This window comes from Morchella sextelata, assembly GCF_020137385.1.
Source record: "Morchella sextelata strain SCLS chromosome Unknown scls_17, whole genome shotgun sequence".
Classification (NCBI taxonomy): domain Eukaryota; kingdom Fungi; phylum Ascomycota; class Pezizomycetes; order Pezizales; family Morchellaceae; genus Morchella; species Morchella sextelata.
The window spans coordinates 419,971-433,059 of NW_025408632.1; the positions used below are offsets into that span (position 1 = coordinate 419,971).

At 48.2% G+C, this 13,089-nt stretch overlaps 1 protein-coding gene across 1 annotated transcript; it reads right to left on the reverse strand.

Moving 5' to 3' along the window:
- Window positions 1–2,042: 2,042 nt before the first annotated feature.
- H6S33_004242 (uncharacterized protein) lies at window positions 2,043–8,634 on the reverse strand (the record flags this gene model as incomplete). Its single annotated transcript, XM_044835957.1, has 10 exons — window positions 2,043–2,291; window positions 2,349–3,516; window positions 3,569–3,852; window positions 3,935–4,275; window positions 4,335–4,974; window positions 5,022–5,042; window positions 5,095–5,857; window positions 5,933–6,751; window positions 6,839–8,256; window positions 8,374–8,634. 10 exons carry the CDS (start codon window positions 8,632–8,634, stop codon window positions 2,043–2,045), a joined length of 5,964 nt encoding a protein of 1,987 aa, XP_044690980.1.
- Window positions 8,635–13,089: the final 4,455 nt, after the last annotated feature.

Here is a 13,089-nt window from a genome sequence, read left to right on the forward strand (position 1 = left end):
CTTTTCGGTTTAGAAAAAACTATCTTATCGCTTAAAGTGTTTCCTCGTTGTGTATTACGGTATTCTCGGCGGTGGTGGTACGCTTTTCTAGAGTACAGAATACTGCAATCCTGTATTGAAAGTTCGTAGCTTACACCATTGTAATAGCTATCCCAAGCTGAATGTGAGCAGTGATAAATGTGTTTTAGGGAGAAAAAAAAAGGGGATAGGAAATTTCCTTGGAGTAACATACGAAGACTTGTGTTTTTAACTGCGAGGACAGATTTCAACCATTAATCATCCATTTAGAGCTCGTTTGGCAACAGGTCAAAACAGAGTTTACAAGAGCGGAAGTATACAACTTCGCGACTCTTTTATTAGGCTCACCATTCTAGACATTAACACTTAAAGAACTCAACACATCCACGTCAGCGCCTGTCTTACGCTAGAGTATGATCTTATTATAATTAAAGTAGATTGGAGATAAAGAAGCTAAAGATACGTACTTAGTATATAGTAGTGATGGCGCAAATAAGCTACTGCTCAGCGTCAAGAGAAGAGATATATCTGACAACGGAATTCTAAAAGGTAGGGGAAGTTAAGTTGACAAATATAAATAGGTGGGGATGAAAGAGCGATGTGGCGGAGCAAGAAGGTATACTTAAATCTAAGATTAAGATAAGTTCATCATGAGGCATCACTCGATCGCCAACGAGACGAGGTCTGTTTGAGTATTTGGTTGATTGATTGATTGATTACTTAATTAATTATATGCAACCCGGAGGTTATAAAAATATAACAAACAAATTTTCCTCCCCAGAACGTCCCTTCATCCACCGCCATCTCAACAAAAATAAATATAAGAAAATAACTGTCACTCCCACTTAACTTCAATTTTAATTATCTCCCTTCTCCCATCCTCCAATCTTTTACCATGTAACGTCCCACCCATTCTCATGTGTGTAGCCGTGAAATATTTCCTGTCTATCTTTAGTACCCTAGTTTTCAGTTTGATGATCCCAACCCTGATTGTCTCTGTACTCTTCCACATTTCGTGCCCGTTTTTCTCTAGAACTAGGATTGCCTGGCCTTTTCTGTGTCAGTGCCATGCCCAGCCGTCAACTGAATATTGTTCCCTGTTGCTGTTGTTCCACTCATTGACTTCCGTTTCGATTTCTCTAGCTCGTTCGCTGTTTGAGTATCTGGTCCATGTAGCCATATAAATTTTATCTTTCTTCTGTGAGAAGGTAGTCCCCAGTCCTCGCCATTCCCAGTCTCACTCGCCCCCCCTCCTTCTCCTTCCATCCTTCCCCCAATTCCAGTACACATGCAATCCGACCTGCTTATCGTAAATAGTACACGCCAAGTTCAGAGTATACCCCCACTTCACAAGTACATCTCATCTCTTTTTTTCCCCGACCGATACAAGAAAATCTCGTCCATTCGTTCCATAGATTACATATTTGTAAGGGCATCAGAAAGTAAAGGAACCTGTCCAAGTTTTCCAGCACAACACAGTTGTGAATACAGCAGTCCAATCGAAAGAGGGCTAAAGCTGCTAAAAAAAAAAGTAAACATAATCTCGGAGGCCACACTCTCTTTTTTACCCACTGAATTATTCCGTTCGAAACAAAGACCAGAGTACAAGAGGTAAAAAGTAGAAGAGACCCGAGAAGAATAAGAATAAAGGGGGGGGATCACATTGTATGACGCTATCAACAGGCAAAAGCCAAACCATGAAAAGCCGAGTGAAAAAAAAAGATATTGAAAGGAACCCTGAAGAAACATCGATTGAGAGAGCCCGCGGCCGTGATAAAGATGGGGAGTAAGGAGGTAGAGAGAAATAAGACAAAGATATCAATAAACGCCGTGGTTGTGCAAAAATATGCAATGCAAGACCGTTTTTCCAGCCCAACTATACTATATAGGTAAGAAAAAAAGAGCCCAAGGAACGGTTACCAGATAAAACCCTTGAAAACTAAAAAAAAATAAAAAAGCAGAATTTCATATCATATCATGCCACACGCTTCCCCAACAAGAGACAGAAAAATAAAGAGGCCCTTTTACATAAACTGCCCAGACTGTGTAGGGTCCAGCAAAAGGTCTTTGATGGTCGAGCTAAGTTCTTTGAAGTCAACCGGCTTGGACACGTATCTCGAGAACCCTGCAGCAATACAACGGTCTGCAACATCGGACATGACGTTTGCTGACAAGGCAACTATTGGCACTCTCGGGGCATTGTGTGTCTGTTCCCAAGCTCTAATTTCCATCGTAGCTTGGAAACCGTCCTTCCTCGGCATATGAAGATCGCACTAACCACATCGTTAGAATTACTCGGAAAGTTATTTCAGCAGGGTGGGAAAACTTACTAGGATGAGACCATAGTGCCCAGGGTTTTGAGAAAACACTTTTTCCACGCATTCCTCTCCATCACTTGCCGTATCAACCTCTAGCCCCACCCTTGCCAGGAATCGCAGAAGAACCTTCTGATTAACCGTGTTGTCTTCCACGAGCAGGACGCGATGGCCTCGGTTTCCAACTTCCTGCTCCATCTGGCTAAACACTCTCTTCTGAGTCTCGACAACTTGTTGAGCAGAGTCCCTGTTCCTATCCATTGACGCATCTCTTTCATTCGCCGGGTCAAAGATAACACCAAAACGAGAAGGCTTGATTGGCTTGTAGATGAACTGCAGTCTTTGTCCCATACGCTCGCAATTCTGTGGCGCGCCTTGCATTACCGCTGTACGTTGCGTGGGGTTAGTCAAGACAAGCATAGTTGTCAGCGAATGAAACGAGCTGCCCAGTATTTGATCTATGAGAGCAATAATCTCCGCGTGTTCTGGGAGGTTGACAACGATATGGGTAAACACAACTGGGTCATCGCCACCAATCAAATCTTTGCACTCGTCGTATTTGGAAGCCGTGGTAATCTGGTTGGGGATATTCTTTGGTAACGTAATCTTGATGTGATGGGCTATAGCGATACGTGAATAATGTTGTTCCGATACAATCAAAATTGAGAACATTGGCGGAGTAACTGCACGACCAAGTTCCGAATCGACTGAGGGCTTCTTCACCGACGCTTCTGTTTCCGAAGGCGTATCAGTTGAAGCAGGTGGGGAGTAAGCTTTGAATTTCTGTTGGGCCTCTGTGGGGAGGGCAAGCCGCATGGAGACAGGATCTGCAGAAGAGGACATCGGAAGGTGAGCCAATGCTGACATAGAGGACCCAGTTGAGGCGGAGCGGAACGAACTTATCGAGGGGTCCGAACTTGCCGATGATGCAGGAGCAGATGAAGGCCCATCACTAAAGGTAAGACCAGGCGGTGTATCTGATGGGAATTCCGTGATCCTTTCAGTGATCGTATCCGACTCTAGAATACCCTGGCGTCTGCCCTGAGCAGCGAGGTTGGGCGTAATGCCGGGTGGAATGCCTTGTGGGATAGGCGGGATAGTATCCGGGGTAGCAACTGCAGAGGACCCTTCACCCTGGGGTTTCTCTCTAGGCAACTTGAACTTGGCGCTGCAGATGAATGTCCTACGAATAGTTAGCAAATATTGTACCGATTAAAGGCTGGGGCGAAACATACGATCCCTTGCCCTTCTCACTACTAGCGGACATTCGCCCCCCGTGAAGTTCGACCAGCTGTCTTGAAATCACCAGCCCTAAACCACTGCCACCATGTGCCCTCGTACTAGACCCGTCAATTTGGCTGAAAGGCTTAAACATTAACTCTTCATCTTTCTTATCAAATCCTGGGCCAGTGTCGTGGCACTCAAATTGCAGCATAACATCATCATCTCCGATTTTATCATCTTGGATAACAGAGCACCTAGAGAACACTTCACCCTTGGACGTGAATTTTATAGCGTTCTGAAATCACCACAAAGAGGGTTAGCTAATCATGCCTCATAGGAAAAAGGTTTTCCTAACCAAGGCGGCGGTGCCAACTTACGCCAATGACATTCAAAAGCACTTGTCTCAGCCGCACACGATCTCCGCACACGACAGGCGGCACATCTTCTTCGACGATAAAATTCAACTCTAGATCCTTCGCTATTGCCATGGTACTCAAAAGCTCATTGGCATCTTCTATCAGGGAATGAATCCTGAACCACTCCGGATTCAATCGCATCATTCCTGCTTCAACCTTTGACAGATCTAGGATATCGTTGATTACGCTGAGCAATCCATCAGAGCTCTGGGATATTGTGTGGCAGTAGTCTAACTGCTCCCCATTTAAGGTGGTATCAAGCAAAAAGTTGACCATTCCAGAAATCCCGATAAGAGGAGTTCCTACACATCAGGAAGGATCAGCAATGCCGAATTTACTGCTGCGGGTAGATGATACTCACGAATTTCATGACTCATATTAGCCAAGAACCTAGTCTTACTCTCCATCGTCTTCTGCGCTGCCTCATTCGCCTCTTTTAACTTTTGCTCTAGTAACTTGTGATCGTTGATATCGGTACAGGTACCGAACCACTGGCCTTCTCCCGTTCCAAAGTTTGTCTCAACACTAACGCATCTCACCAAATGCCACCTATAGTTTCCATGCTTGTCCCTCAGGCGCAGCTCGGTTGAAAATGTGGGCTTCTCCTCCTCGATGTCTACTCCAGTCGGATCCTTGAAGCCACCATCATATGCGGAAGACCCGTACGAGTTAGGCGAGAACCCGGAAGTCTCAAAGCCTGGACTGGCTATGTCACCACCAGGGCTCACTGATCGCGGACTTACTGAACCGCCTCCACCAGCCAGGCCCGGTAATGCACACTTGTATCTATCATTGGGATGGACGTGTTCCATAAAGCCCAATCTTAACGCCTGTGCTAGCGTCTGTCCAGAATATCCCAACCATTGGGTGTTTGCATATGAGATGCCGTCGACGGCCGTAGCAGCAAACACGATTTGCGGGCTTGAGTTGGCAAGGGACCTATATTTACTTTCTGATTCTGCCATTTCCGCCTGCCTTGCCGCGTCCACCTCTGCAATCCGCTGATCATGGATGTCCATATTTGTGCCAAACCAGTGAACAATGATACCACGAGAATCACGCAACGGGACTGCCCGGATCATGAACCACCGGTAGACACCATCAAACCTGCGAACACGAACCTGATGAGAAAAGGGCTCGCCCTTGCGCACAGCGATCCCCCAGCGTTTGATGTAATCCTCCCGATCATCTGGATGAAAGGCCTCCCATGGCCCTTTCATAAACTCATCAACGGTAGCGCCTCTATAAGCTAGCATCCTGGCATTCACCCAGGTGGTTTCGCCGGTGTAGGGAGCCGCAGTAAATACATGTACGGGGATAGAGTCAATGATTGTCCTAAGAAGCTTGTTAGACGGAGGGGGCATCTGATGATTCTGTGAAGTTGCGCCTGCTGTAGACATCCTGGTTGATCCACGCCTTCCTGTTCCCAGCGGTGTTCCAGGCAACGAAGTCGTTGCAGCCAGCGATTGGAAAGTGGCAGAGTAATCTGCTCCGTATGAGTGTAGCAGGGTATGCGGATAATTGTGGCCCACGATTTTGAGCGCAGGCTTCCTTTTCCTTGGGAAACGGCGTCGATTCGGTGCCGATTCTGATCCCGGTGACACCGAGGGCGACTCCACAGTTCCACTGCTCTGGCTTCCAAGGTCTTCCAACACTGGTGTCTTTTCCGAGTCTGCCAGGTCCTTCAGGACATGATCCGGCAGTGGCGAGCTCCTGGGTATTTCCCTCTTATGCGTGATGGCGCCCTGTTCTCCCTTCTTAAACTTGACCGTCCCGGCCGAGCTAGCGCCTTCGTCCTCCTCCATCTGCAACTGCACTTCCAAACTTACCGTTGAGCCCTCGATTTTAGTTGTTGCCATCGCTGCTGCTGCTGCCGCTCGAATACTAGCATAGGTCGGAATATTACCACTGTTTTGTCTACTAAAAATCTTTCTCTTTTCGCGGGGAGGCTGAAAGTACCCTTCCAGATTTTCACCCCCGGGACTAACCGGCGTACTAGCCTGAGACCTAATGCTCTCCTGGTCACTCCCTTGTTGTCTCGGTCCTCCTAATCCTCCAATATCCCATCCCGGACTGGCGACTCTCGATGTGCTGTCTTTGGACATTGTGCTGAGCTCGCTGGGACTGGTGACACTAGCGCCTTCGACAATATCTGGTGATTTCAGCCCATATCTCAAAGATGAATGCAGACCAGAATCAATATCGGGTGCGTGTCTTCTCAAAGGTCGTCTATATTGTAAATGACTTAACTGATTCACAACGTTCGAGTGGTTCTGTGCTAGTGAGAAGGCTGTGGCTGCTAGAGGCGCAAAATGGGACAATGAGTGAATAAGGTTTCTAGGGTAAGGGATAACAGGGCTCAGCATAGATAATATCGCTATAGGGGATTTTTTGTGTCCTGCCATGTTGTGCCTGGAAAGGATATCGTTATTTGGCAAGCCGAAGCTTCCCCTGAAAGGAGATTCACCCCCACTAGTAGAAGTCGCGGTTCCCCCACCGGCTGCCGCAGAAGCTGAGGGATTTAGTGACTTTGAAAAGCTTGGGTGTATGAGTGGAATGTGGATTACTGTCCAGGCACTCTCGAATCCAATTGCATTTACGGGTTCCTGTGCTGAGTATACTGGGCTGTTGGACTGTGGGTTAAATGTCTCCTCGTCCACTTTTGGCGGGGCAAAAAATGGGTTCTCGGTGGGGTCCTGCTTCGGCGCCGGCGAAGGAGCTGGGGATTGGCTCCACGGCGACGTCAGGGCTTGTTCATATTCTTCATACGAGGAAGCCCTGTCGAGACCTTGTGAGTGATTTGAGACATTTTGCAAATGTTGCTGCGCGGAATATAATTGCATCATAGGGTTGTGGGTACGATACCCGTCCTTCTGCGCACTCTTCTTCTTCCGACGCATCCCCTTCCCCACAAGATACAGCGGTGTCGGCGGCTGCGAGGACAGCTGCAATGGTGAACTGATTGAGCTGAGATCTAGCTTTTCTACCCCTTGAATCGATGCCTGTTCGGGGATCGATCCCTTCTTTGGTTTAGGGCGCTGTTCGTTAGAAAATGCTCGGGACGGGGAAGACTTTGGGGTGTTAGCAGCCACGAATTCTGCTTCTCGCCGGCGCTTGTCCCTCTCTTCAAGGTGTGTTTTGATATCTCTATATTCTCGCCCTAAAACAACAACTTTTCCTCTCTGCAAGACCCTACTAACACCAGTTCCATCCAGCAAAGCATCCGCCTCATAGTTCAGCGGCTGCAGAGTCGGAAACACCCTCCCACGCTGCTCATCCTCCTCTATTCCCTGAGCATATGCCATATTCTGTTTCTGGCGCCCAAACTCCGGGGGCAATGGTGGTGGCTGTGGGGGTTCTAATGGAGATAGGCCACTCGTCTCTGAGAGCCAATCGGAATTGTTTGCATCCTCGCTGTGGGGGTCTGATGGGCCAATAGTAACTGGGGCAAAAGGTTCATCTGAATTTCTCTCAAGCTGTATAGGCTCGGTATTGTCCTCATCCGGATCACACATGCCACCAAAGAAGCCACCTTCCATCCTCCCGTTCATATCCATTGTGTTATTTCTTTCTTTTGGAATCGGAACACTATGGTTTCCGTCACTGTCCTCCCCCATAGACGCTTCCTCCTGGTCACCCACGAATCCCCGCTCATCGCCCATATATGTCAACGACAAACAGTCGTCCTCGGCTACGTTAAATGTTGCTTTTTGCCCCCATGGGGTATTTTCGAGATCTGTAGAATCTGATGGCACTGCAAGAGTAACTCTCTCCGCCTTATAGCACGTCGTGGCAATCTTTACAATATTGCTCCAAAAGGCATCGATACCGGCCTCAGAATGAAGCAGCAGAGCAAGATCGTACATGTTTGGGGTTGGGAAATCGGGGTTCTCAAAGGGGGTAATTGGTTGGGTACCTTGAGGCTGAAAAGCAAACGACGCCGGCGTAGTAGTACCGGACGGAAGGATCCTGTCATGTGGTCCCATCCCAGGGGACATTGTCGTGTTGAACGCCGTGGCTACACTGTTCCCCGTAAGGCTCCTAGGCATCTGCGGGAATGGGTACGATGATGTTGCTGAGATGGATGATTCCTGCTGTTTCGACTTTGTAGCCGCTGCTGCGGCGGTGTTGCTGTTATTCTTCGCCCCAGCAGCAGGAGATCTGCCCATGTCTCCGCCGGCACGGTTTTCCTTTGGCGTTGGGGGCGACCCTGGCGACGAAGCGGTGATGGTCTGGTCTAGGCGGCTCTTCTTGCGATTCCGGGCCTGAGAGCGTATCACAGCCTTCCGAGAAATTAACATCGCAAACAATCGAGAGACCAGCAACCCGGCCGTGAGCAATGAGAACAGCAGTAACAGGAGGGTTGCCGGAGGAGGAGGATTCGACAGCAGGAGGTATACCTCTTTCAAGCTCTCGATCTGTGCAGCACCAGGTCCGTTGTTTCGGTTGCCATAGGCACCACCACCAGCAGCATCCCCACCAACATTATTAACCCCACCACCAATCACCCCTCCTCCAGGACCTCGACTACTACTACTTCCCGTACCACCAGCTTTGTTCGACGACGAAGACGATTGCATTGAATTTTGGGCATTTGTTTGGATATTTCGTGGGAATACAGTCTTTGGATACGCGGGTGGCGACGCAGGCGGCGATCTCATGGCGGGTGGTTTCCCCCCTCTTTTTGTTTTGTTTTCTTTATTTCTCCTTCTCCTGGCGTTGTTGTCTTGCGCGGGGGGAGGCGTGCTGTGTGTTTGTTGCAACTAGGTGGTACTTCCACTTCTCTTCTCTCTTTCTGGGAAGATATGACGTCGGTAACTACCGGCAGATTGACAGCGACATTAAAATAACAAATAAAATAAGACTGTTTGTTTCTCTTTTTATCTGGCCCAAAAAAGAAGTGATTAAGACAGCTTTTCTCTTTTTTTTTTCTCTCTCTCTTTTTGGTTTTGCGTACTGCACAGGGGGGGGAGTAGTAGTAAGTAGTAGTGAGTAGTAGTAGTGACGACTATTCCGGTCAGCCAAAGGGTGGGCGGTAGCAGTAATAGTAGTAGCAGTAGTAGTCGGCGGGTGTGGGTGCGGTAGATAGGTAGTGGTAGTAGAAGAAAAAAAAGGTATGTAGTAAGTATCTGGTTTACCGGTTACCAACTTCCTGTTGCAAGCAAAGGCACACAGGCACACACACACAAGAAAAAAAAGGAGAACGAGAGGGAAAGAGAGGAGGAAAGGAAAAAGAATTCCCGCAAAAAGAAAAAAAAAAAAAAAGGGTTCCGTGCAAACGGGTAGGGAGCAGAGCAGAGCAGAGAGGCCAGAGAGAAAGAGAGAGATGTATGTTGTTGTTGACGGCGATGACGGGGGTGGCGGGTTTTTTGTGTGAGAGGAGCGTTAAAAAAGGGAAAGTAAAAAAAAAAAAACTAGGGTATGGCTGGGGAGGGGGGTGATGATGATGATGATGATGGGTTGGATGGATCTAGCTGGGCAGGGCAGGGCAGGCAAGGACCGGCAAGGGCAAATTGATATAAACTGTTCTGGTCTTCCTTCGGTCTCTCTCTCCAGATCCCCTATTGTCCTCTGCTTTCCTTACAACTCAAGCTGATGCTCGGTATATCCTCTTTGTTTCTTTTGCCCTTTTTTTGCCTTCCTAGCTAGCTAGGCTGCTCCCCTGGATATAATCCCTTCTGTACAAAAATAGGATAGATATAGATAAGGGGGTGGGTATTAATGGGAAGTATACGTGGGAGGGCAGTGGTAGAGAGGATTGAAGGATTGAAGGATTGAAAGATTGAAGGATTGAAGGAAAACGAAGACCTCAATTAAGTGAAAACGAGAAGGGGAGGGGTAGCGAGAGGGTCGAAGTCGAAGGGAAGGGGGGGAGGTTTTTTACCAGTCAAGAAGATCAATAATATTCGAATCGATTGTTTTTCTTCCTCGACCCAGCTTCCGGATATCGATAGATGTATATTACCAAACCCCACTGACCTGAACCACCAGAAATTGTTTTTTCTTCTTTCTTTTCTTCTATCGATGGAGAGAAGAATTATACCAGTACCGGTTTTCCTTTTTTTCTGGTAGGAAAGAAAGAGAGAGGGGATCGATGGGATGGGAATGGGTAGTAAAAGGTAGTAAGGTAGTAGTAGTAGCAGCTAAGTACTTACACGTATGTATGTAGGTAGATTTGGGGGGGGGGGGGGGGGGGTTGCGGTGCGCGCACGCAGCAGCAGCAGGCAATCAATCAAGCAGGCAGACAAGGGATCGAATCTTGAATTGGTGGTTTGTGGACGACGGTAGAAAAAGGAACCTGAGGCGGGTGCGGACCGGTGATGCAGCGGCGGGAAAAGGTTGTTATGAAAGGCCAACAAAAAAAATGAAAAAAGAGAAGGCACAATTCACAGGTAGATTCAGAGAGACAGAGAAAGAATGCTTCCCAGCAGTACCAACTCCGTGAAAGGAAGGAAGGGGGCGTTGGTGGGAGGAGGGGGAAAGAAGAGTCGAAAGGAAGAGGAAAAAAATTAGGACTTGCAAAACGAAATCACTTTTCTTTCTTTCTTTTCTTTCTTTCTTTCTTTCTTTCTCTCTTTCGTTCTCTTCACACGCGCGCACGCAAGCAAGCACACTAGGCAGGTCCAGAGATGGAATGGATGGATGGACAGATGGGGGGGGGGACCTTGGTGCAAAGTTCCTCCAAAAAGAAAAAAAGAAAAACAAATACGTCAAACGCAAATGCAAACGAGGGTTCTGGCTGCAAAAACTTCCCTGTGGGCAAGAAAAAAAATACTACCTAGCTAGGCGAAAAAGCCCCGGGACTTCTCTCTTTTGGGGGGGGGGGAGGGGATGGGGATATCGGGTGGTGTATACCTAATACGCTGGATAGATGAAGCGGAAGAGGATTGGGAAGGGGGGTGGGTATATTACGGTAGAAAGAGAGAGGTTTGTCAGGTAGTTAGCTGCTCTGTCTTTTTCTTTCGATGAGGTTGTGGAGGCGGAGGGGGCAGGTTTGTGTGGAGAGCTAGCTAGGTAGTGGTTTGTAGGCAAGTAGGTCCAGAGGGCTGCAGCAGAGAGTCCTGACAAAAGTCCTGGCTGGACACTGAGGATCCCTATTCAACCTGTGCTGTGTGCTGTGCTCTGCCTTCCTCCTATTCCTATGTATGTGGTGTGTGGATTATGTAGATACGCAGGATAAAGAGGTATCTGTACGTTGTGGAGCTGCTGCTGTCGTTCGAAAGAGAGGTAGATAGTAAACAGATAGGTACGGATTGTATCCAGAGTCACACTTTTGCAATAAGTGTAAGTAATAGTGTGTATGTGTATGTATGTGCGACAGGATTGATGGTAGCAAAAGAACCAAAAGGGTCGCGAGATTCGAAGCAGAGCGTTCTGTGCTGCCTGCCTCAAGTACCTACCTGCCTGCCTTCTGCAAAGCGCCTCCCTCCCTCGCTCCCCTCCACACGGGAGGAAAGGGACTTGCAAACAGGGATGCACATCAAGATCCAGTCCGGGGCCTGGGAAAACGAACAGAGAAAAAAGAAGATTAAGCAGCAACCGACGTCATTCCGCAGGGTCCTACTCTATTTTGTGCCTAGTGGGAACACGCCATTGGGGGGTGGGAGGGGGGTTGGAGGGGAGGGAGAGTGGGAGAGTGGGAGAGGCTGGCCAACTTGCAGGGTAACCACCTGACTTCTCGATTGAGAGATACCTAGATAACTACTAGCGTCATAGGCAGCAGACAACACCTGTCCTTGAAAGACAGAGGGGGATGGATGGGATATCCAGCCAGGATTGATGGATGGATGGATGGATGGATGGATGGATGGGCCATGATGGGCAAAATTTCGAGAGGTTAATTCGTTGGATGCAGAGTGAAATTGGGCCCCGTAGACTCGCAATGTAGAGCTGATGATTGAATAAAATACATTATTTTAGCTAACTGTTTCTACCCATGACTGTCTGAATCGTTTCATGCTTCCCGAAATACAGCTCAAGAATGGCATCTCCAGCCAATTCCATCGACGTAGGTTAGATATCGTGCCTTAGTCGAAACTCTACTAGTAAAAGTACTGCTTGCTTGCCTAATGCTCTACAACTTTGAGTGTAGAGTCGTTAATTAGTTGGGTAAGAGGAGCATGGTGCCTGTACCTATCTCTGGAAGGAATTAAGAAAACCTCGAGATGCCGTCGCTAGCTAGCTATGAATTAAAAAGGCAACCTCCATCCACCACCACCCCCCGCACCTCAACCCCCCAGGCCCTGTGTCTCATCACGGTGTCGAACCTGTTTCCACCCGACCGGCCCCCCGCTTCTGTCTCCTTTGCTAGAATGAAAAACCGATCACGATCATCGATCGAGAGATTACTTACCGTACCAGCGTATGTAACTCTTCTCAACCTACCGTCCACCAGTGTCCGTCAGTCAGTCCTCTTTTTTTTCTTTCTTCCTTTAACCTGCTTATGCACGTTCCATAGCCTATTTTATCTATATATGCGGTGAGTTATGATTGTGGTTGTGGTGTTTGTGGTGGTGGTTGTGGAGGAGGTGGTGGTGGTGGTGGTGGTGGTGCGTAGGTCCAGGTCAATTAAATGCAAGCCTGTGTTTGTAGCTATCGTAGGGCTCGAATCAATGCCAGCTACATGTAGGTAGAGTAGGTATGTATGTACTGTATGTACCGTGCTCTACTAGAGCCGCATTTCCCCAAAAGCATTAACCGTACCCGCAATTTCGCAAAGACTTTTTTTCAGCCTCTGACGTTGGTCTGGCTTGCCCGGCTGGCATGCTGGTCCGCACACACATAGCACCTCGGTAATGAAACGGTCAGGGAGGCTTGCGCGGAACGCCCCGTACGTACTTCTACTCTGGGCTGCTGTCCTTAGTAAAGTATGAATACTCAAATCTCGTGACGAGTGTGGCTGTTTCTGCTTCTGTACCTTACTGACTAACTACTCTGTGTGTGTGCCCTCGGATTGGACTGACCCATGGGCTCTGAGGGGACGGACACGATACGATACCGACAGGGAGCGGGAGAAGTAACCCGAGCCAAACCACATCAAAGGTACACTCGTACAAAGAAGCCTTAACGACAACTCGGATATCAACCGCAGAGAGCAGTACTCCAGAGTAGAGCAG